General features: G+C 36.4%; 5 protein-coding genes across 5 annotated transcripts; 2 read left to right on the top strand and 3 right to left on the bottom strand.

The window, feature by feature from the left end:
* Positions 1-2,845: 2,845 nt before the first annotated feature.
* On the bottom strand, positions 2,846-4,671 carry AtWU_00563 (uncharacterized protein; the record flags this gene model as incomplete). Its single annotated transcript, XM_035495679.1, has 4 exons — positions 2,846-3,560; positions 3,609-3,790; positions 3,860-4,102; positions 4,234-4,671. 4 exons carry the CDS (start codon positions 4,669-4,671, stop codon positions 2,846-2,848), a joined length of 1,578 nt encoding a protein of 525 aa, XP_035351572.1.
* Positions 4,672-18,878: 14,207 nt separating this feature from the next.
* On the top strand, positions 18,879-20,195 carry AtWU_00562 (serine hydrolase domain-containing protein; the record flags this gene model as incomplete). The annotated part of the gene is made up of 1 exon (XM_035495678.1): positions 18,879-20,195. One exon carries the CDS (start codon positions 18,879-18,881, stop codon positions 20,193-20,195), a length of 1,317 nt encoding a protein of 438 aa, XP_035351571.1.
* Positions 20,196-20,325: 130 nt separating this feature from the next.
* Positions 20,326-21,753, bottom strand: AtWU_00561 (amidase; the record flags this gene model as incomplete). The annotated part of the gene is made up of 1 exon (XM_035495677.1): positions 20,326-21,753. The coding sequence occupies one exon, from the start codon at positions 21,751-21,753 to the stop codon at positions 20,326-20,328; it is 1,428 nt and encodes a 475-aa protein (XP_035351570.1).
* A 521-nt stretch (positions 21,754-22,274) lies between these two features.
* AtWU_00560 (amidohydrolase family protein) lies at positions 22,275-23,282 on the top strand (the record flags this gene model as incomplete). The annotated part of the gene is made up of 1 exon (XM_035495676.1): positions 22,275-23,282. The coding sequence occupies one exon, from the start codon at positions 22,275-22,277 to the stop codon at positions 23,280-23,282; it is 1,008 nt and encodes a 335-aa protein (XP_035351569.1).
* A 269-nt stretch (positions 23,283-23,551) lies between these two features.
* On the bottom strand, positions 23,552-25,241 carry AtWU_00559 (cytochrome P450; the record flags this gene model as incomplete). Its single annotated transcript, XM_035495675.1, has 3 exons — positions 23,552-23,881; positions 23,995-25,101; positions 25,176-25,241. 3 exons carry the CDS (start codon positions 25,239-25,241, stop codon positions 23,552-23,554), a joined length of 1,503 nt encoding a protein of 500 aa, XP_035351568.1.
* Positions 25,242-25,365: the final 124 nt, after the last annotated feature.

Below are 25,365 nucleotides of genomic sequence, written 5' to 3'. Positions count from 1 at the left end.
AAACCCTAAAACCCTAAACCCTAAAAACCCTAAAACCCTAATAAACCCTAAAACCCTAAAACCCTAAACCCTAATAAACCCTAAAACCCTAATAAAACCCTAAACCCTAATAATAAAACCCTAATAGACCCTAAATATAGTTAAAATAGAAAAGTATTATTCTATATTTAGTACTAGACCACGCGGAGTTTATTTCAGACTACACCGAGCTGTAAGCCCTGTCCCATACACATGACCTGTACAGCTGTCTCTTATGTCAGCAGCCCACCACCTCTTCGGGTGTTGGTCTGCTTCACCTCCACGCAAATTTTCATCTCAACGCAAAATTTTGAAGCAATTTGACTCACTACCTACCACCACCATCATGAATTCCTATTCTGAGATCGAGTATCGCATCTTGAAGGCCTGCGAAGCCGCTAAACGCGTCGAAAATCCGAATATCAGTGCGTTGTCGCGTGAATTCGACGTTCCTTATCATCGGCTCCGGGCACGCATTAATGGACGAGCAACTCGTTCTGAACGTCCTACTTCAATAAAAGCACTTGACGATATACAAGAACAAGCGCTAATTCGTTGGATTCGACAGCTTGATTCTCTTCATTCTCCGCCTACGCCCGAAGGGGTGGTGGGCTGCTGACATAAGATACGGCTTTTGAGTATCTTACCATACTAGGAGTGGTTACATTGCTTATTTCGCTTGACCAAGACTGCAGTATTCTATTTACATCATCTTGTCGTAGTCACGACGCTTATAACTTTAGTCATCTCCCTATTGAGCTTGTGAGCTGGAGCATTTCTTGATCAATTATTCGACTAGATCCTGGTGCTTTTGCAGGCTAACATGCATGGTATTAATTTAGGCTTGTTGCTGGCATTTGTTGTCTTGAGGAAATGATATTCAGCCCGTGTAGTATACTATAATTCTCAGTCTTAATACCTCAGTCCACGGGAAGGAACCCCGTCGCATGCCGCCATCCCCGGTGATTTCAGTCATAAGAATTCGCTATCTGTGTTTAGCTTGTTATCAGACCATCTATTGAGGGACGTTCCCGTCCTAACATCCGCCGAACCAGACAGGTTTACTTTAAGAGAATGAACCAGGAAACGGACAAACAAGCAACGGTCAATCCCCGAGCTGCCTTCATTAGTCAATTGAATGGAAGGTGACTCTTAATAACTGGCTACCTCAGTGAGATACGGAACAAGTCTTGGTTCTAAAGCCCAATATATACTAGGGTTCTTTTGGTATGTCTTGGACGTGGTTGGGTTTCTAAGTCTAGGCGGATAATGTCTACTGGCTTGGTCGGTTTCACTTTGATTCTATCTTTTGTCCGCTACAGCGCAGCTACGAATTTCTAAATTTTCCAGTTAGTAGATTGGATATTTAACTCTAACTGTGTATTGCTTTAACGCATTATCTCAACTATATATTGTGTAGTGGTGGTGTAAAGTTGGCGGGTAGTCAGGGCTGATTTTGGTGGGGTGCCGCCCGTCAGATCTGATCTATGTGTGCCGGGTAGAACGTCTATTTATATATATTTTTTTAGGGGGTATAGCAGTTTCCTATACCAAATTGTTTCTTCTTCTCACCTACTATTACTGTTCAGAATGAAAAATGAGCTATTCTCTGTCCTTCTGAGATTCAAAGTACTCATCTGCCATTACTGCCAGTATGGCGTCCGACTGTTTGAACTAGAGAATTATCTAATAAAGCAGCATCAACTACTGCATAGTGTTGTCGTCGCCATCGTCCAGACTATTCAGCAGTGGCTCTAGATTGAGCAGGATAATTCTGTTATCTAGATTCTGATAATCTTAAATAACCCACTGCTCATTCTGCTATGTTATTTAAATAGCTTACTCTGCTAACATAACACCGGACCATGCTGTTTTATTGTATTGAATCTTGATTCTCTACGGAAGTATTGGTGTCAGATTTATTAATGGCTGTAATAGACCCGCCGTGGCCTACTACCGCTCGGGGAACGGGCTCGTAGTGAGGCGGAACTCCAGTAATTGTATCAGACGGTCTCGTGGCAGTAAGTGTTTCCCAGTGGCCGCGGATCCCATTATATCCAGATCTGGTATTCTAACGGCCGACAGTCCCCCCCACCCCCGCCCGATCAGGCGCAGCAGGCGGTAGATCAGGTTATTCAGGCGTGGGAGGCGGCGGAGCAGGTGCAGGCGAACCAGCTGATTCAGACTGATTCTATCGTAGATGCCAACCCATGGCTGCGGTTTACGCAGTGGGCGGTGTATCTGCGTGAGATCCCCCCCCGATGACTTACTGTCATCAGTATAGGAAGCGACACAAGAAGGAACTTAATCAGCATTTTTACCACCAGGCTTCTGGAAGGCATCTATGGTTCAGCCGCAGTCAGCAATGCTAGCGCTACGCTCAATGTTTTGTACGCTTCTGTGAGGGATCGGTGCTGCGACCCGGTTGTATAGTAATCTCCATCTCTTCGAAATACCCGACCATGAGTGGCGAGTAAGAAAGTCGATATTGCCGTGCCCTATCAATGCTAGCTGCTGACGAATATCGTCCAACACATTCTTCATCTAACCTCGTACTTGGTTATATGCTTAAGCCTTCAGCAGAACAAGGTCAAAATCAACCCCTTCGACTCGGACATATACTTCAAGCGTATCTCCCGGCCAATCGACAAATTTTGTCTCCGTCAGAACCCCGTTGCGATAGATCCCATATGCCCCCACAGGAAGGTTATGATTCTCAAGTCGGACGCTATGATGGTAACTGGAAGTCAGCAATAGTAGGGTCGTGAGAAATGTACTGAAGGGGCCAATCTATAGAATCACTGCAGGAGGCGGTGGGGGTGCACACTCACAACTTTTCCGACTGATCCCACGTCCGCATTGTCACCACCATCGCCTGATGCGATTCATCCCAGCAGCCTCTCAGGAAATCCCCCCCACTGCCTAGATCAATGCCACTGATGTGCGGCGCCCGAGAAACCTGCTCTGCAGACCAAGGCTCCTCCCACATCTTCCGTTGACCATCGAGAACTGTCAACCGCGCATAGCCAACAGCGCCGTTTCCCGTAAATGGTTCAACCTCTGTCCAATTTCCGTCTTTGTCATGCTGTTCCGCATTAACAGGGTAGTAGAGACCCCCATTTCGCCAAGTTGGCTGGAAGAATCGATCAACATGATTGAGTAAACCTGCAAGTTTTGATTCATCACCCATTTCGGACATGGCCATGAGGATGTATCCAAACATTGGTCGAGGAAAAGGTTCTCGATGCTCTGCCGTAGTAGGGTTGTTTGCCACAATAAATCGTGCCTTTTCCATGGTTGAGAGGGAATATGGATCGACTCCTTTCTTGTCAGCGAGCTCACGGATGGCGAATGCCACTGGCCCTCTGTTAATGCTGATTCGGTCATGGTCGACTCTAGTAAGGAAGCCTATAGATTGCGCTTGAAATGTCTCATTTGCAAGGATTGGGTTCCAGGCGTTCATGAATGCAGTGGCCCTGATAAATTCGAAGAACAGAAAGTTAGCTCCTAAGTGGGACACTTTGCCTATTGTTCCCTCCTTCCTGTACGGTGATATGATGAAATTCCAAGTTCATGATAGAGTAACTGACCAAGCTGTGAACCCAAGATCAAGCGCTGGCATCTTCGTATCCTGTTTTGGCGAGTACCAGCTGATGAACAGCCCATTTGGGTCCGCCATGCCTTTTGCTTCCCAAGCAGCTGTGTACTTACTGAGTACCTCGGTTGCAACATTTGTGCCGTCCCGAACATCATTGTATCTCATAGCAATGATCTATGGGTACATTAGCAGTCTCTTTGTTTGGGACGGATATTATTGCAATCTGTTAGGACTGGGACTTACCGGAAACTGATTACAAACAATGAAAATGCAGTTTGGCTCGCAGCAGACACCGAGCCACTTCTCACGCTCCATTTCCGCCAAGATGGCCTTTTGGAGAGATTCGCGGGTATATGAAAACTTCTCCGATCCCATGCCCCAGAATATTGGGCTCCAGTTGAAGGTGAGCGCCCCTTCCTGATTATATTTGTCATCGTTGAAAAGCATCGTATACAACGACACCATGAGGAGAAGATGGCCGGAGTACTGCTGGTAGTTAAGCAGGGGATTGCGAAGGTGAGCAGCGGCAACAGCAAAGCAAACAGAAGCACGTAAAAACGGTCTCACGACACCAAGAAGAAGAGGCCAATAGGATTAAAGGAAAGTAAATCACCTACCATGATATTCTCCTTAAGAACAGGATCTGCCCATGGTTGTCTCAGTTTTTTAATATCCGGGTCTACAAACTTGCCACTATGGCTTGTTAGAAACCAGTATCCCCAGACCTCTCTGCGAAGCATTTTATGGATAAGGCCACTAATAAGAGACTGGAAGATTGACCGCAGAGCAGGTAGGCGGTGGAAGTGCGCTGCCCCAGCTGCATAGGCCATTGTGGCTAGCTGGTAGCGGTAGGCATCAAGCCACTCCTGTCCGGGGTCTTGGGACCCCATAACCCCCCATTCGCCGTCCCTTTGGGTCGCGAGGTTGTGGAAATGCCGTAGGTGTCCAGCTTGCTCGCGCGAGAGCTTGTCGTGGCCGGCTAAGAAATTGGCAGGGAGGTTCTTCAAGAGATCTGGGTTGTGGTTCATCTTGCGGAAAGAGGGAACGGTTGGCATTCCGGGAGATTTGAGAATGTGGGGGTGTGTATATATTGTCAGTAGGGGTTCAAAACAGGCTGAGATGAAGGACCTGGAGTTGAAATAGTAGAGTATTGTAGCGCTTACATGAACATCATCTGGATCATATAAAAATTAGTCATTGCGCATTTGCTGCTCCAATGCATCACTCTGAAGCTAATCAGATCCACAGATTCTATCTCTATTTCTAGTTAGGAGTCATTGCTTTTGCTGTGATCTCCAGTAGTTTGCTTTGCACTTGGGCTTTGTAGCTCGGAGATCCTGAAGATTAATACTAAATTCTATATAATTATAAAGAAGTGTTATTTCTTTGTTCTTATATATAAATAATTATAGGAATAATACCAGCTAAATACTTGATAAATCTTTGAGTGAGTTCTTGGACAAGATATTATCTACTATTATATATATTACCTGTTGCTGTTATCACTGTAATTTTTCAGCTTTAGTCTAAAATTACTAGTATAAGACATTGCCTCTCAGTCTGATCTAGAAGATTTAATATTTATATATATATTTATTATAGTTTTTTTATAAGTTTATAAGTCTGGCTCACCCCTACTCTTAGTACTCTTAGAAATATTGTTATATTTTATAATTTTAGATTTATTATTTAGTAGACCGCTGCTGGTAATATAGTAATTTTTAGTATTAAATCTTTCTTTAATAATTATTATTTTTATATAAGTGACTCTGGGGGCCCTTGAGATTTATTAAATTAGATTTAATAATATTAATAATAGCTTTGTCAGTGTAGTCTGATTTTATTATAATATTAAGCAGCAATGGTAATGGAATGGTTATTAGACTGGTAAGAGAGAATAATATCTGTTAATAACAGGAGATAAAATAGATTTACTATATAGGCTTATAAAATATAATAAATAAATACTTAGTCCTGCTGTACCTGGAAGGAATTTAAATTAATTTATAAATATATTAAAAAAATTCTTTCTAATACTTGTTTTTTTTTATATTACAGTATAAATCTCATAGATAGTGCCGCATAGTAAAAGATAGACTTTTAAAACAGATAATTATTGTATAAGTTTATTAAGTTTAAAGTAAATAAAGTCCCAAGCTATAAAATATTAATATATTAGCAGTTAGAATATAATATTTTATTTTCTGTATCCGCAGGAATACATATATATAATTCTAATTTAACTTGGGAAGTAATCTTATATAATCTAACTAGATAATATTAATAATACTAGTAATTCTTATTAATAAGTTTCTAAAATAATTAAGATCTTTTAAAATTATTCTTAATATATCTCTATTCCATAGGAATATAGACCTAAATAGATTTAGTTTATAGAGTATATAGATACTATCCCAGTCTTGTAATAATATTTATTTAGAATTAGTTAGTTTTTACTTTCTCTTAGAATAGATAATCAGTAATAAATTATTTAGTATACTCAGGCAGATTAGCCAGTTAAAGAATAGTAAGAACTTCAGGTTCTTAATATTATATAGTAAAGTAATAGTCAGGGAAAGATTTACAAGCTATATTAATACTGCTGTTAGAAAGTCTATAATATATAATATATAATAGATATTATTCAGATTATTCAGGAAAGAAATTTAGAATTTATATTCTTTTATATTATTAAAATAAGATTATATATTTCTTTAATTACTAATTTTTCTGGTATTTTTTAATTATAAACTGCATTTTAAATGACTCATAAAAGTCTTATATTATATAATTAATAAATATAAATAATCTTAAATAAATAAGCAGTCCACTAATTGAACTTTATATTTATTAAATATTATTCTGGACTAAAAAATCTAGAATTAATATATTAATTTCTATTATCTCTGTCTCAGCAGCAAAGTGACCAGTATTAAGAAAAAATATTTTTATTTTAAATAAATCAAGCTTAAAAACCTCTATTCTAGAGAGAATAAATATCTGATTTTATTTATTTTAAATAGCTAGAAGAGGTACTTGAGATTCCCGGAAATATTAATAAAATTCTGAATATAATTTTATATTATTCTAGTAGTTCTAGAATAGATCTAACTAAATTTTTATATTTCCAGGCTGCTGGAGAAAAGCATAGTTTAATATATATATTTTTAAAGTAATAAGTTTCTTTATTTCTTTCTTATATTATTACTTAGTTATCTTAAGACTGAGTAGACTAGTCGCTAGCTTAACTTAAATTTTAGAATTATTATTATTTTTTTAAAGCTCTTAGATCTAGTTCTAAAATTAATCTAGACTGTTTTTATATATATTTCTATTCTGGGTAATAATTATCTGGATAAAATATAAATACTTGAAAACTAGTCTCAGACCTGTAAAAGAACTATAATTAAAAATAAATATAAAAAATTTAATAATAAATAAAATATTAAGAAATTCGAGGACTACAGTAACCAGAATATTAAAGATATAGTAGATACTATTTCTGGTCTTAGCTTTTTTAAATTCAGTAAAATTAAAGCCAGGAAAGTCAGGCGTAATTATCCAGTACTTAATAACTAAAATAGAGATGAGGTTATGATATTAATAGAATAAGAAAGAGAAGCTATAGAAAAGAAGAATTACTAGAATTAATTATATATTAAATTTATAATAAAAAATATAGATTTTAAAGACAGGGAGCTACAGCTTCTTGAGCTGAGTAGAAAATATAATATAAAAAAAAAAGGATAATTAAGCTTTGATATATAGAAAGAAAGAAATAATTAAGAAAGATAAACAATAATTATATTAGTAATTAATATATTATTAAAATATATTTATTTCGGACCAGCAGAACTACTTAATAATTTTAAATACTGTAAAATATTTATCAGAAGATAATAAATAATAAATCAGTTAGTAATATTATTTATATTTATAAATAATTAATTAATTACCGCCTTACTTGCCTGGTGCTAATAGATTAAGATTAAAATAAAAAATACTTGGCAAGCAGTATCTAAAGATCTGTTTAAATATCTAGCTAAATTAATAATTAAATCTTTTAATAGATAGATATAGAGATATACTTAATCAGATAAAGTATTTTAATAAATATATAAATTAATAGTAGAAATAGGCCATGGATCTGATTAAAATTTATATTACTAGTTTAATAGTAGAATATATTAATACAGATAGATTTCTTTAATAAAATCTATAAGAATTATTATCTATTATAATTTTTATTATATAATTAGTTATTCTCTTTTTTCCAGCTCCCTGATATACATTATTTTATTATTATTACTGGATAGTATAGAAAAAATAATATGACTAATTTTACTTTCTTAATACTTATCTGCAGCCTAATTATTTATTATAATATTAAGAATATATTATTTATCTACTTATAGCTAATATACCAGAGATACTATAAAAAATAATTACAGATTCTTTAGAAGAATATCCATGCTAATAATATTTTAATTAATATTTAATATTATGAAAATAAAATCTAAGTTTTTTTTACTAGAATAAATCTTTAGTAAATTGCTTCCTGCTGCATTGATCTATTTCTTTTAAATAATTATAGAATAGATTATTTTAATTTCCTGCTTTATAACTATAGATTTAGTAATATAATTATAATTAAATAATTTTATAATTTACTGCTAATTCTAGTTACAGGTTTATATATAATATTTTCTATAGCTTAGTCTAATAAATTTATAGAATATTGTTTTTAAGCTTATCTATATCCAGATAAAGACTTGATAATAATACAGTCTCTTTTTTACTCAGTTATATTTAATTTATATATTCTACTAATTTTATATGGTTCTCCGGACTTTATAATTATCTTAGATCTTATAATTTTAGTTATAATTCTTTCCACGTATTATCTATAGCTTAAAGAGTTTATTCTAAATCAAATCTACTAAAAATTATTAATAATAAATAGTAATAATTTGTTTAATAATATTATAGATAATATTTTACTAAGTATTCTCTATCTCACAGCTAATAAAAATCTAGACTAGATATTATTTTCTGAAAAAAGTCTTTTTTTATTATTTTTCTGGAGATTCCAGTTAATGGAATTTTATAACAGTTATAAGTTTTAATTTTTTTACTAGCAGATTATTTGATATATTATTTTATAATAAGAAAACTTGTTTACTATAAAACTCTACAGCCTAGTCTAGCTTATCTATATATAAATTATTTTTAAAAAATACTTTTTCTTATTTTTTTTTTTTTTATTATATCAGACAAAACTCATGTCATTTTATTAAATCAGAATTAATTATTACTGTTAATACTGATTATAAGCCAGTCTTTTTGCTGATATATTCTAATAAAAAGTTTTTTATTTACAGGATACTTTTATAAATCTTGACAGTCTGCTAATTATCTTAATATATAATATTTTATAATTTTAGATTTTAGTAATTGGCTCTTCTTTATTCTCTAGTAAAGAGAATTATTATTTATATCTTTTTTAATTTAACTGAGATAATATAAATTCTTTAATATTTAGCAGGACAGCTGTATAGTAATCAGTTTTTAATAATTATTAAAAATATATAATTAAATATAATATACTGTTTATATAATCTATCCAGCCAGACAGATTAGTTAGTCTTGATATTTTATAAATAGATATATACTGTTAAAGACCAGGCTAGAGTAACTATAATATATATTATTAGCTAAAAAATAGTTTTTTTATATAGTATTTATATAGTTTTATTATTTCCTCAAACATCACTGATCTGCTGTAAGATAATCTTAAAGATTTATAAATATATATTACTATTAAAAAAACAGAGACTTGAGACTGAGTTTAAGATTCTTTTTTAATATTTTATTATTACAGATATCTATATTAATGCAATACCAGTAATCTAGTCTTAGTTTATTAGAAAAGCCAGAAAACTCTGTAATAGCTTGAAAATAATAATATAGAATAAGTTTTTAAAAACTCTATAGTTTTTTACTTAGCTTGACTGTATATCAGATAAAACCAGAAAAGTTCTGTAAGCTTAAATTTAATTAAATAATTATAATACTATATAAATATATAAGATAATAATAAATAATTTTATAAAAAGAATTTAATATAGACTTTCCTTCTTCTTTTATAAATCTTTAATTGAAGAATGCTCCTTAGAAATAGTTATATTCTTGCAGGAAAAAATATAAATAATTATTAAAACCTAGATTAGTACAGGGTGTTCTACTACTAGGATTAATAGAGTAATTACTTTTTTTTTATTAGATTCTAGTATTTTTTATCTAGTATATTTTACTGATAAATTACAGAGTCCTAGATCTTAATTGTAAAAGATTATCTTAGATAACCTCTGTTCTAAAATATAAAAAAGAAATATTGAATTAATATCTGTAATTTATATAGTATATTAAAATAAAATTCTTTTGCTGGATTAATTTACATTAAGACTCAGGAATAGAAGAAATTTATTAAATAATCTTTAATAAGAGTCTACTATCCCTGTTAACCTGCTTAGTAATCTAGCTTTTATATTTTATTTAAATAATAATATATCTGTTACCAGATAGTAAGTTATTATCTAAAATTAATATATTATTAATTATCTAAATCTCTATGTTCTGCTTATATTTTATATAAATAGCTATTTATCTTTTTACTATTAAAAATTAAAGTAGAATATCTACAGCCTGCAATACAAAAAGATATTTAAATTATAATAAATTCTTGTAATTAGAGCAGGTAAACTAGATATTCAAGTCATTTAAGCTCTGGTCCAGTATTTATTTTATATAATAATTTATATATCTGTGCTTTTTTATTTTTTTAATATAATATTACCAGACTGTTATCAAGTGCAAGAATTCAGTTATCTATATAATTAAAATATTAAATATATCTCTGTAGACATAGTTTTTAATATAGAATTATATTTAATTTTTATCTTTTATATCTTTAATATAGTTATTAAATATACAGGATTCTCCGCTGGCTGTAGAATACAGATAAAGATAACTAGAGTTATTCTTATTATTAAAGTATCCTAGTATATCTTCTGGCAGTTTGGCATCAACTATAATATAATTAGATATAAGTTAGTATAGGATTTATTTAATAAGCAGTTTAATATAAGGGATATACTATAGTATACCATAGAAATATCTAACAGTGATAATAATCATAATAAGATATAATAGATAACTATCTTTATAAGAATATTTATAAGTTTTTTATTTAAATCATTATTTAGTATTATAGATATTTTTAACAGGAGAATCATTATACTGAGCCATCAGAACAACCAGGTCTCTATAATAGTAGTTAAGAATATTAGAAGAATTACAGCTAAGATTATTTTAAGGCCCAAGTCAGACTTAGTATTTAATAATAAGATTATCTATGTAGCAGGAGATACTCTGACTTATATAAAATTAAATAATTTAGTTAAGAGCTTAATTAATAGAAAAAACAGAATTAAAAAAAATATAAAAACTATCCAGAAAGCTAGAGCTGATCTTATAAAAAAGATTAATAATACTTTATTTAAATACCAGATTATTTTTAGAAAGGACCATGAGGTCTCATGGAATTTAATAAAAACTTAAAATAGAAAAATTAATATTAAAGTTATAATAGTAAAGAAATGGGCAAGAATATATTCTCTTATTTAATAATAATTTATTATTTTTTCTTTTTAAAGTCTTTCTTTTCTCTCTTAGAATAACTTTTATATAATTATATTTTATAATATTTTGAGTATACAAACGACGGGGCCTTCTATTCTATAATATTATATAATTTTAAAATATTTCTATATCTTTTTTTTTATTTTTATTATTATTTATTACAGTCTTGTTTTATAATTTACAGGACTTCTGTAAGTTAACTTACATAATTTTAAAAATATTTATTTATTGCTTTATTTATTACTGGAGTATTATATTACAGATTTAAAGTAATAACAGTATTAACTAGATATAAATTGTGAGTGGGCTCACTTTATCTGGAAAAAAATAATAATAAAAATAAACTAGATTTATTAAAAGATTACAAATATTTTCTGTTATAGAACAGCAGGTCAGATTAGCCTGAACTTATCTAGATATTTTATTATCTTTTAATATATATAATACATTGTAACTATGGCACATGAGTTATCCTGGAAAGAAAAAATATATAATTATAAGCTAATAAATAAGAAGCTAGTAATAATATATTATAAATAATAATAACTCAGATATAATAAATAGTGCTTTACAGTTCTCTGTATTTCTTAGAATAATTATATTAAAGAAAAAATATATTTAAATTATATATTAATTATTATAATCATTACTCCATGTGAGATGGTAGCCTATATTATAACAGTAAAAATAAATAGAATTTTTTTATATATACTAGTTTAATTCTGAGACAGAATTGAATAAAAGCATCTATGAAAGATTATAATTAAATTTAATAAGAATAATACTATCTAATTAAAACATAAAATAATTTAGTTATAATACAGAGATTCTATTTTTACTAACTGACTGGCGGTTATCAGTAAGACTTATAATAAATATTATATTTTAATATTTCTGTTACTCCTTTTTGAGTCTATAAAATTTATAAAAAATCATGGATAATCCTCTGTAAGTCTAAATATATTTTACTGTTTTAATTACTTTTTATATTTTAAGCAAGATTTAGTATTCTTATAACCAGTAAATGGATTTTTAGAAAATACAGAAAAATATTTTTTCTTTAAATTAGTCTTTTAATTTATTATTACTAAAAATATATTTATATATAAAGAGTCTTCTGCCCTATTAATAAAAATTAAATATAATTATAAATCTGCTAGTACTGTATACTTGTCTGATATAATATAAGACTTTTTAAGAAATTTATAGAGCTGGTATTATTTAATTTTTATAGTAATCTATATTTTATATTTATAAAACCGCGCTTCAAGCTTTATAAAATATATTTAATAAGTTAGATTCCGCTTTAGCTACCTCCTTTGAATATAATATTATTATAAAATATATTTTGAGAAGCTTATTATTATTATTACTAGTATTACCGGCAACCAGAGCAGCTCAGTAATTAATATATTATTTAAATCTAGATATTATTAAATTTATATTATTCTTTGTAATTTTATTCTAGCAAAAATTCAGTCTCTACATGATTAAGATGTTGAGATTATTTATAATAATTTTAATAATAAAACTAGCTTAGTAAAAGCCTTCAGAGGACAGGAATTTTTTTTATTTAATTAATAATACTGGCTTACTAATATTATCAGGAAGTATATATTATTTTTATTATGATTAATTTTTTTAAGTTATTCATGAAATACAGTCTAAAAAAAGTAGAGAAGTATGAGTTAGTTTAGTTTAAAAATCTGGCTAAGACTGCTACTGAGACTAGTAGATTATCTTATTATATCTAGTTAATTTTTTTATTATTTATTATATTATCCTAGAAAAAATACTATATACTGCATTTTGAATTAAAGGCCAGTATTAATAAGTATATCTTAAAATAATTTTCTAATCTTACAGCCAAGACTACTTTTCTTTAGATTATATATTATATATTTAATTTAATATTCCTGCTTTTTACTCCCAGTCTGTTTAAAACTAGTGGTAAATATGTCTGGATATAACCAGTTAAATTATTTATTCTAATTATTATTATTAGTGACCATTGAAAAAATATAGAGATCTTTATTAAGATAGTTTTTAAACAGCCAGTACTTACTCACAAAAAGTATATTTATATAAAAATAGAAATACTTACTAATAAAGAGTTATTTAAATGCTGGGAAAAAATTACCAGTAGATTAATTTCTTATATATTTAATATACTAGAGGTATATAATCAGCTGTTTCCAGCCTGGAGATTGGAGATAGATATAATATTATAATTATAGAAAGCTATTAGAGAGACCTTATAAAGTAAACCAGATATTATATTTTTATATAAGAATAATCTGGATATTAATACTGTATAACTTACTGAGCTGGATACTGCTTTTATACAAGTTAATTAAAATTAGTCTTATATATATATTAAAGTTTGAACTGCCCGGTAGTATAATTCTAAGATTAATTAATTTTCTGTTTTTATAATATACTGTGCATTTAGTTATAAGTAAAGTAAGTTAATATAAATAAATAGAATTTATAAGAATTAATTTATATATAACTGCTTTACAGCTGTCTCAGGAGTTCTTTAGAATAATATAGAAATACTTATAATCTTATAACAGGGATATTTAGTATTAGTATATAGAAAATAGAATACAGGTCTCCTGTCTAGATAGAGAATATTTACTATATTTATTTTTATTAATTATAATTCTCAGGTATATGTTTCTAATGAATCTATTATAAGTATAAAATACTGGTCTGGTTTTATTCTTTTATTATACTAGATTTATAAATATTTTTTACTAGTTACTTTTACTCTCTCTGGTTGTCTGTATATATATAAATATAAATATATAAGAATCCCTCAGATTATTATTTTTTTTAATTTTTTAATAAGTAACTCTTCTTTTGTTATATTATAATAATACTATCTACTAGTACTCCTTTATTATTATCTTAAATTTTAAAATAATTCTACTTTAATAATTATTTATCTTTTCTTCTTTAATTTTTAACTATTATATTATCTTAGCTTTTATAACCTGGATGTATTCCTCAGATAGTATAGTTATTTTAAATATTTCTATTATAATATATTATACTGAATATATAACCTCAGGCTTATTTCTTATCTTAGAAAAAATAATCATCTATCCATGTGGGAAAGGATTTCTGAATACTTCTGATTTATAAACTTATAAATAAGTCTTAGCCTGGAAGTCTATTATAGATATTATTTATAAATACAGAAATATATTTTTTATACAGTTCTAGTATATTAGATGAGTTTCAGTATCCAGTCAGATTAATAAATTAATATTATTAAGTTTTATATCAGCACATTTACCAGGAATATATATGTTATTTGGAGATAAAAATAATATAGAATCCTATGTAGAGAATCATGTAATAATAGGAAAAGATATTAAAAAAGTTATAGATATATTTGTATATACAGTATAACTAGCTGTTGGAATTACTGGTTTTAATAGTATTAAAATTTACAGGGTAAATGATTATTTACTTAACAGCTTTGTGTATAATAATATTAATACTAGAAATAATAAATATAGAAGTCTAGTAATTAAGACAAGACTCAAGTTTCTACTGGAGGTTGTAGATACTGTTATAGAAGTTATTAGGAATAATTAGATTATTATTCATTTCATGCTGTATCATGTCCTTTAGAAGATATATGATAGTAATTAATTAGTTATATTTTCAGTGTTCTCAATATCACTGGAGGAGAGGAAACTTGTATATATATATATAATAAAGCTATGATATAACTAATTAAATAATAAAGAAGTCTTTTTTAGAAGTATTAATAGAGAAAATAGTGCAGAGTTAATCTTATCTATATTATTAATATCTATTTAATTATTTTAATATTTACTGAAAAATACTTTGCTCATTAGTACAGATGAATATGATGCAGAGTCAGTTAATAAGATTATTATAGAAAACTATATTAATTTAACTGTATTTAATTAGTATTTTATTTTAAATCTAGACCTGTCTGAACAGCTTTTTAGAGAACTTCTTTTAAGCAGATATTATCAACCAATTTTTTACATATCTGATTTAGAAGATTATCTGGGGTGGCTGTGCTGGAATAATTCTTTAATTAATAAAAAAAAAATAGCTAAGTTATATTTAAAGCCCTGATCTAGTATGATTATTTAAGCTGATTTAATATATTAATTTATGAAAGCACTCTGTTAGTCTGGAATAGTTACAGACTTTAGATATCTTTCATAGATTAAATATATATTATAAATTAATATAGTTATAAAGAAAGTCAATTCTTGTTATTTATTAGAAATATTTAGAAATAGAGATTAGTATCAGATAAAAATTTAATAATAAATTTCTTTCTATCTGTAATATCTGAATTTTTTTTATATATAATTTCTAGATTTGCTTCTACTTTATCTTATGATTAATTATCTATCTAATAGATTATTTCTAATTTACTAGATTAATCAGACTGGGTAATAACTACTAAAGGATTTATAATTCTATGTTAATTAATTTAAATATTTTTATTTTATATAATTTTTTATAATTGTAATCTATACCTGGTAAAATATAGATTTAATAATATTAAAATTATTAAGATATAGTCAGGGTGTAATGTATACTAGGGAAAAATAAAGAAGAAAGCTTAAAAGATTATTTATTATAAAATTAAACATAACTAGTATTCAGGTTTGATGACAGTAATTAACTGTAATCATATATAGAAAGTCCTGTAGTCCTATTTGTTAATATAGAAAACAGTAGTCAACATGACCCAGAAATAAAGAAAAAATATGGGGATATACAGGAGCATGATAGTAGGAACCATAAAAAATTTTGAATATATAGGATGAGGTAGAAGAGGAAAGGATTTAATCTTTAGATTAAAATTTATATTCTGAAATAGTACAACTTAATACCACAAGGTTGTGCAGGTGAGATAGATGAGTCTGTATAAGTACTGGTAGAGCTTCTGTATTAAAATAAAGTTTATTAGAATAGAGTTATTATTATATTTTCTAAGTATATAGTATAATGGAAGAAGAAATAGAGTTATATCTAGTAGAAAAATCTTCACAACAGGACAATAGTTAAATGATATTTAATAGATTTATAAATAATGTTATTTAATAGAGCTCTTTACAGAGAATATAATAATATAACTTTTATTTTTTTAATTAACTCTTCTATGGAGCTATAAGTATTTAGAAATAATAATATTCTTTTTTAAATATAGTTAATATATATAATAGAAATTTAGTTAGACTAATATATATAATAAAAATTTAAATCAAGTTAATATTTTTTTCTACAGACTTTAAGTCTAATTAAGTCTATTAAATATTATAAAAATAAATATTATAATAATAAGTATTATGTCAATAAGCATTATATAAATTAATATATTAATATTTTTATAATACAATTCAAGAATTCTATATATCCTATAATCTAGAAAGCTTAAATTATATATACTTCTTATTTAGTATTAAAACATGATATTACTAATAAAGTAATAAAATAAATAAAATAAATAAAATAAATAAAATAAATAAAATAAATAAAATAAATAAAATAAATAAAATAAATAAAATAAATAAAATAAATAAAATAAATAAAATAAATAAAATAAATAAAATAAATAAAATAAATAAAATAAATAAAATAAATAAAATAAATAAAATAAATAAAATAAATAAAATAAATAAAATAAATAAAATAAATAAAATAAATAAAATAAATAAAATAAATAAAATAAATAAAATAAATAAAATAAATAAAATAAATAAAATAAATAAAATAAATAAAATAAATAAAATAAATAAAATAAATAAAATAAATAAAATAAATAAAATAAATAAAATATAATATCTAGAAAAGTACAGATAAAAGATAAATAGACTAGAATAGAGTGGTTAACAGCCAGGGTAGGGTAGGTTAATGGAAAAATTTATACCTGCTGTCAGGTTAATAGTTAAATATAAGATTTTCTTATACCTAACCGCGGAACAGCCAAAAATAAAATAGTTAATTATCTTAACTATTCTTGATATCAAGATCTATTTATTATATTTTTTTAAATCTTAGTATAGGTAAAGTACACTCAGGTTAATAATTATCTATTTTTTAATATTTATAACTCCACAGAATAATTAATTAAAGAAATAAAAATTATATTGTTATGTTTTCTATAAGAAGTCCTATCAAAAAATTTTATCTTAAACTTATTAGACATCATTTGACTGTTGTCCTGTTGTAAAGATTTCCCTACTAGATTAGCTCTCACATTCTGCTAGCTCCTCTGCTAATTATATAAATAGATTATAAATAAAATTGTAATAAAAATAAATCTGACTATATATATTACTCAGATTGATCTATAGAAACTTTTTTAAAAGGTTTTACTGCACCAGGGCTAATATTCTTTTATCTATTTTTAGAATATATCTTTGTAGTATTTCAGGCCCCAGTTCCGTTACTAAGATAATAAATATATCTATAATAATAAAAAGATAAGGCTCATAGAATATAAAAATAACTGATTCACATAATTTAATTAAAATAGTAATAATAATTAGGAATATATAAGTAATAAGATAGAATAATAAAATAGAAAGAGTAGCTCTTCTAGAAACAAGGAAGATAATCCTGCCACCAGGGCCGGAACAAAGTAGGTTCAGAGACCCACTAACCTCCTCAATAATACTTGAGCTCCTTGTTTAATACAAGATTTGAACTTCCCGACAAGAAGCTGTTACTTGGGAAGGAGAATGTACAAATTCAATACATCATTATACATCAGGAGGCTCGTAATACCAGGTTTACAGTCAAGCTCGATCGCGTCCAATACAGAACCTACAAGAAGCAGCGCGCTTGTCTTCTCTCATTTAAATTCTTATTCTTCAGGCCGCGAACCACAAACACACACCTGAGGTTGGCTAGAATCACCTTCCAGTTTTGTAGGGTCGCTACACTCCCTGTTTACGGGTACCAAGAAGGTGACGACGAAAGTGACGAAGACAATATTAATAACAGTAATGTCCCTTGCATCATTTGTCTCTTACCTGAACAGATTTATGGGGAGCCCGAAAGTGAAACGCGTGAGGCAACCACAAGCGGAAAGTTGAGTATCAGTAGGCTAGCCCTCTCACCAGCAGTCGGGTGCATCGAAATCAGTAGTCTCGCAAGCTACACGCTTCTTGAAGCAGCGAATGAGCATTGCTGCTCGCCTGAGGAATAAATGATAGTTTCTGGATGCGGAAGTCCCGGATTGGGTTTAAGAGTTTCACCAGAACATATCAATGATTCATTATGTTTTACTACCCTCCACATAAATTGTGGATATAATAACCACTTATTGCGACCCGGTCGATAACTGAACTATGTGAATATAGGCCATTTGGACGATCAGCTGGCTTTTACTGGGCTTCTGCACGTCATTGGTCACCACGTTGGCCACGTCGACTGGACTCTCAGCCGCGCCGTTCCCTGCAACTCCTGCAAACATACACAAAAGCTGATTGCTACGCACACTCGGTCATCAACTGATCACCCTTCATCAGTCTCCATCATTATCGTCATTATGATGATGATGCGCCGCTCCATCTTGGCCATGGGGTATAATCTCCGACCCTGTCCACGCAGCGGTCGGAAGGCCCTTGGAAGGTCCACGCATCCTCGACCGCAATCCACTGCCGCGGCTTCTCGCCCACCGCGCCCACCACACCCGCAACCAACGTTAGCGAACTGGAAGATGGCCCCCGTCAGCAGGACCAGTTTCCGCACCGTCGACCAGTTTATTCCGACAGCGTCCATCCCCATGGACGAGGAGGTCTCATGGGACCTGCCCCGCCAGGAGACTTCGTTCGAGGCATTTTCCATCCCCCAGGACCCCCAGAACCCGGAGGGCCCTCAGTACAACTGGAAGGAATTCCTCCAGCACACTGACACGGACAGCATACTGGTGCTCCACCGCAGCCAAGTCTGCTTCGAGGGCTACTACCAGGGCCACTCGGCCGCCGACCAGCATATCTACATGTCAGCCTCCAAATCGATGACGGGACTGTTGGTCGGCATCCTCGCCCAACAGGGTAAACTAGATCCGAAGCTTCCTGTCGAGCACTATCTGCCACAGCTGGCCGCCACCAGTGCCTATCGGGGCTGCTCGCTTCAGGACTTGATCGACATGCGTGCCGGAGTTTACTATACCGACGACGAAGCGCGTCTTTATGAAGTCGCCATCCACTGGGCCGAGCCCAAGGCTACGGATCCGCCTCTCACCATGCGCGACTACTTTGCCACCTACCTCCAGGCGCCCGCCAACTCCCGTCACGGGGGTACCTTCTGGTACTTTTCGCCCAATAGCGACCTACTCGGCCTCGTGCTGGAGGCTGCCACTGGGGAGGAGTTCCCCAGCCTCTTGAGCCGATACCTTTGGCAGCCGCTGGGCAGCGCCAGTGATGCTCAAGTTACTCTGGACCGCGGGGGCAAGTCCCGCGCCTCTGGGGGGCTGTGCTCATCCCTACAAGATCTAGCCCGCGTGGGACAGCTACTCCTACAGAACGGACGATGGGATTCGCGACAGGTTGTGCCTCTGGACGTGCTCGAAGACACCTGGAACAACGGAGACCGCCAGGCCTGGAATGATGGCGCCTTCGCGCCGCTCTTCGCTCCGGTGTACCAGAATATGTCCTACCGCAATGGCTGGTACGTAGTGCACGACGCGCCGCGCATGATTTTCGCCATGGGCATTCACGGTCAGAATCTTTTCGTGGATCCGGACAATGAGCTGGTGATTGCCAAATTCTCTTCACACAATGACGAGAACGATGTCGAGCGCGTGCTGACGACGCACCGCGGGGTAGCGGAAATCCGGCGGCTGCTAACGGAGACCGACTAGCCCGTGAAACGAGGAGGGCATGTCTTCGTTGTTTTGTTATTGTATTCTTAGGAGCTAACACACGTGGGAGATATATATTGCCATGAAGATACTTTTGCCAGACAGGCATTATAGGGTAATCTACAACTAATCAATCTACGGTTGGGGGGCGGCGTCCCTGAACAATCTGCTCGATAACAAAGGCCACTTCTAACAAGCGTTGGTCGCTGAGCGGCCTGCCGAGGATCTCCAGTCCCACGGGCAGGCCGGTCGCTGTAAACCCGATTGGCACTGAGATGGCTGGCCACTGCAGCGTGCTGGCCAGCATGGCATGCACAGGGAAGGTCACTCCCATCTCCGGGGTGATCTCCTCCCGGAGCGGAGCTGCCCGTCCTGCGGTCAGAAACACGAGCACTTCGACGCCCGCCTGGCTCAGATGGGCTGTTATTATCCGATCGAGAGCATCGCGGGCGTTGGAGGCCGTGGAGCCGTCCGTTAGGGTCGAAGCATGCGTTGCTACCCCCGGTATTCCGAAGTTGGTGGGCGGGTAGGCCTGATCCCGATAGATCGTCTTCAGACTGGTCCCCACCGTGTTCCGCAAGAAGTCGTCGAGATCATGTTGGCCACGGCTGAGCATGATAGAGGCTGCTGCGAGCGTGGAGGAGAGACTCGGAATGTCGAGGTCCCGGACGGTGACCGAGGCATGTCCGCGCAGACAGGTGAGGACCTGAGTGAAGAGTGCCTCCACGGCCGCCTCCTCCGCACCCAGCTGTGGCAGATGGCCCAGACAAACCGGACCCGGGAGGCAGTCTGGCAGGAGATGCGCCGCGTAGAGGCCTCCGCTGGGAGCCAGAGATTGCGGGCTGGTGGGCAGGACGAGCGTGTCGAGTAAGCGCGCGGCGTCGGTGACGGTGCGACACATCGGTCCTACGGTATCCTGGCAGCCCACAAAGGGGGAGACGCCATTGAGGCTGGTCAGGCCGACGGTGGGCCGCATGCCGACCAAGCTACAGAACGAGGAGGGCAGCCGGATGGAGCCCCCCGTGTCCGTACCCACGCCGACCAAGGCCAGGTTGGCTGCGATCCCCGCGGCGGTGCCGCTGCTGGAACCGCCTGGGTCCCGAGCCAAATCATAGGGGTTATGGGTCCACGTCGAGACAGTCGAGGCGCTGAAGAAGTCAGTCGCCCAATCCGGCAGAGTGGTCTTCCCCAAAATGATGGCCCCGGCGCCTTGTAGCTGTTTGATCACCTGGGCATCTTCAAGGGGTAATTTTGGGCGCCACGCGGCGACCTTGGAACCATAAGTGGTCGGCATCGCGCTGGTGAAGATATTGTCCTTCACCAGCACTGGCACCCCATGGAGTGGACGTAACGTGCGGGAAGCTCGGAAGGCATCGTCCAGCGCTTGAGCTTCTTGGACCGCATTCGGGTTGATGGCCAGGATGGCATTGAGCCGCGGGTTCACCTGGTCGATGCGTCTCAAATAAGCTTGGACCAGATCCGCGGCACTGTAGTCTCCCCGGTGGAATGCCGTGTGCACTTTGGCGATAGTCAACTCGGACAAATCGATACGAGCCATCGGAAGGTTGGTGCGCGAGAGCTGGCCCGAAGGAATGCAAGGACTGCCAGTGTTCGGCAAGAGGGATAATCGAAGGTCATGCTGCTACTGAACTACGCCGGTTCTAGATATCCCAGACAATTATTTCCGCGTTTGTCGTGGGCGTCATCGGCGTCCGAATTGCCCTATGGATCTACGTTCGACTGCGGCGAACGGCATAGTGAATGGTCAGTCATGAAGCAAGGATGCGATCACCATGATCGCGTGTATCAAACGGCCCTAGTGGACCGCCGAACGTAGATGGAGTTAAGACGGACCTAACTGCTCATGCTCTCGGAGATAAGCTTTCAAACGCAGAGAAGGTTGGGTGTCTGGGTCCGGGGGTTAGCGGATATAAGGCCGCGGTCATGACGTTTGCAGCGAACGCCCTAACCCGCAATCCCTTGCAGCGTCTCTGACAACCCAAAGGTCCGACTCGCCTAAAACCAACTTGCCCCTTGGGTCTTCTGGCATGGGCAGAGACCATCATCCCGCAATCCAAAATGACGTCCGCAAGGAAACCGACCGGGTGGCTGGACATCCATGGGCACTTCCAAGTCCCCAAGAGCGAGGCCGCTGCCCGAGAAGGCATGAAGGCCTTCCATCAAGCATGCTTCTTGGTGCAGGAGCCCTACCACTGGCAGGCAGAAGAGACCCTCCGGTACAACGACACCGCCGGCGTTCAGCTGCAGATGCTCAGCGCGATTCCACCGGGCCCCGTGGAGGGCCTCCGACAATCCAATGACTACGGGGCGCAGATGGTGCGACAGTGGCCAGGCCGATTCGGCTTGCTGGCGGGGCTACCCACCGACAATCCAGACGCCTGTCTGGAGGAGATACAGAGGGTGACGGACCGCAACAGTGAGCACTATCGCATTCCCGCCGATGGATTTGCCACCTCGACGGTCTACAACGGGGTGTCGCTGGCGGACCCCCGGCTACGGCCGGTGTGGGAGGAGCTTCACACACGCCGTGCAGTCGTGCACATCCACCCGAATGCCCTGGCACCGCCGCAGCATGGGCTACCGGCGCCCCTGGTCGAAGTGGCCCTTGATACGACGCGCACCGTCGTGGCGATGCTCTATCAGGGGGTGTTCCGCGACTTCCCGGACATTCTGTTTGTGCTGGGCCACTGCGGCGCCGCGGTGCCGGTCCTCTCGGGTCGCCTGGCCCTCCTGGGGACGGAGAGGTGGGTCCCAAACCCGCAGGGGCTTCGTCGCGAGGAGGTCGAGGCGACATTGCGTCGTCTCTATGTCGATACAGCCGCGACAGCGAAGACCGGCTTGGCTCCGGCGGTGCGCATGTGTGGCGTGGCACATTGTGTGTATGGGTCGGATTGTGGTGTGCCCTGTTCGACCGCGACCACCATGGATGAGAATCGCTCGGATGTCGGACGGTTTGAGATGGAGAATGGCATCCCTCCGGCGACGATTGGAATGAATGGCTGGCAGCTGTTTCCCGCCGCGGCGGAGCGGGCCTGCCAGCATCCCTGGACCAAGGAAGCAGTCTAAGCATGTGCCTACGTGACGCTTCTAACTATATGATTGATGAGCTATCCGAGGTTATATCCTAATGATCGAGGTCTGTAGAGAGTGCACATATATGTCTAGCAATGCATTCTAAACTTCTGATTGTGTTGTACTTCTATACGTGAATTACTCTCGTGTGTACTCTGATATATGTAGGTGGCGCACTTTCGCAGGACGAAGTAACTACAGAGTTCCGAGTGTTCCGTGCTATACCCCCTCCTCCCCCAGCTAAGCATGGCACCCACCCCCTTTTACCTCTTCACGGGCGTTAGACTGATGAGCATCTGCCTCTTGTCCCACATCACGTAGGTGCCTTGCTCGTTCCATTCGTAGTCCGGGCTCTCCATCCGCAGGTTGAAGTTCCACAACAGCTTGCAGAGCACGCAGCGAATCTCCATCCAGGCCAGACTGCGGCCGAGACAATTCCTCGGACCGAAGCTGAAGGGCCGGTGCGCGCGGGCATCATGCGGGTGAAAATTGGGCTTCTCGTCGGCGAGCCAGCGCTCGGGAATGAAGCGATCGGGATCGCCGTAGTTTGCGTGGGAGCGGCTCATGGCATATTGGCTGATTTCGACGGCTGTCTATTGCATTCGGGTACGAGTCAGCGATTTAGTGACGGTTTAGGGACGGGGGAGGGAGAGAGATATATGGAGATATATCTATATATAGAGAGCGAGAGAGAGAGAGAACTGACCCCTCCTGGCAGCCAGTATCCACAGACATACGCCCCCGCGGCTGGAGTCACGCGAGGCAACATGGTCGGGGCGGGGGGACACAGGCGGAGGGACTCCTCGATGACAGCATTCAGATAGCGCAGGGGAATGGTGCTGTCGAAGGTGATGTCCGAGTCATGGGCGAACGTGGAGCGAATCTCGGTCTGGAGACGCTGCAGGGTGGCCGGATTGCGGAGGAGACAGTGCAGGGTGGCGGTCATGCAGGTCGACGTGGTTTCGCTGCCAGCGATTACCAGGACGTTGAAGGTCGAGTCGATTTCAGCGCGACTCATCCCCTTCTTCTCATCCTCGTTGTAGCGGTTGATGTAGGTGAGGAAATCGGGGCGCATGGGGTCGTTGCCTCGTGCCAGCCGGCGGCTGACCTTGTCAACGGTGTAGCGGAAGTGCTGCTGGCGCTGCTGCATCACGGCCTTGGGGATGGTCAGCCCAACCAGGAATCGCAGTCCCGGGATCAGCTGGCTGGCCCCAAAGAGAATGATTTTCCGAAAGTTCGACAACAGCACTTTGATCCATGGGTGATACTCGCCCTTCTCCAGACAGCCAAAGGATTCGCCGAACTCCAGCTCGCCGGTGATGTCGAAGGTGGTGTACTGCAACCAGTCATTGATGTTGATGGCCTGTCGCCCGTCGGCCAGCGGGCGCAAGCGCTCAATGAGGAGGTTGAAGAAGACCTGAATCATGGGCTCCTGGGACTTGAGCGCCCGCTCGGAAAAGGCGTGCGAGAGCAGATGGCGGATGCGGGCATGGTCGCTGTTGCTTGCAGACAAGATGTGGTGCACGCCATTCAAGGCGGGCTGATACCAGACGGGATTCCGGGGAAAGGCCCGCTCGCCGCCGTGATGGCCATAGATATCCTGCCACGCTTGAGGATCGGTAAAGGAGACTTCGTTGGCCGCCAGGCGCACCACGGGGCCATAGCGCTCGTGCAGGGCCCGCACTGAGTGGATGAATTGGCCGGTCGTGATGCTGCGGAAGTAGGGAATCCGGCTGATGATCCACCACTTGGGGCCCGGAATTCGGGCCAGGGGGTGGAAATAGAGCGTGTAGATCACCCAGCAACTCAGACACTAGAAAACGCGCACAGCCCAATTTTAGAGGTTGGTCGATCCCATCCTAAACTTCAAAGCATCGGGCGCCTTACCACGAGCACGGCCAGTATGAGGCCATTGGCATTGGCCACCATTGTTTGGAACAGTCCCACCTCCATGGTTGATGCCCCAGCTGTCTGGTTTCAAGTGAGTGTCGTCCTTCACCCGTTCGCCAGAAGCGGAGGGCCAGAGGCGCCGGGTTTTCTCTTTTGAGACCCCATCCGGTCTGGTCGATCTCTTACG

The sequence above is a fragment of the Aspergillus tubingensis genome (assembly GCF_013340325.1).
Source record: "Aspergillus tubingensis WU-2223L DNA, scaffold_1, whole genome shotgun sequence".
Classification (NCBI taxonomy): Eukaryota; Fungi; Ascomycota; class Eurotiomycetes; order Eurotiales; family Aspergillaceae; genus Aspergillus; species Aspergillus tubingensis.
This window is presented reverse-complemented; position numbering and strand designations above follow the sequence as displayed.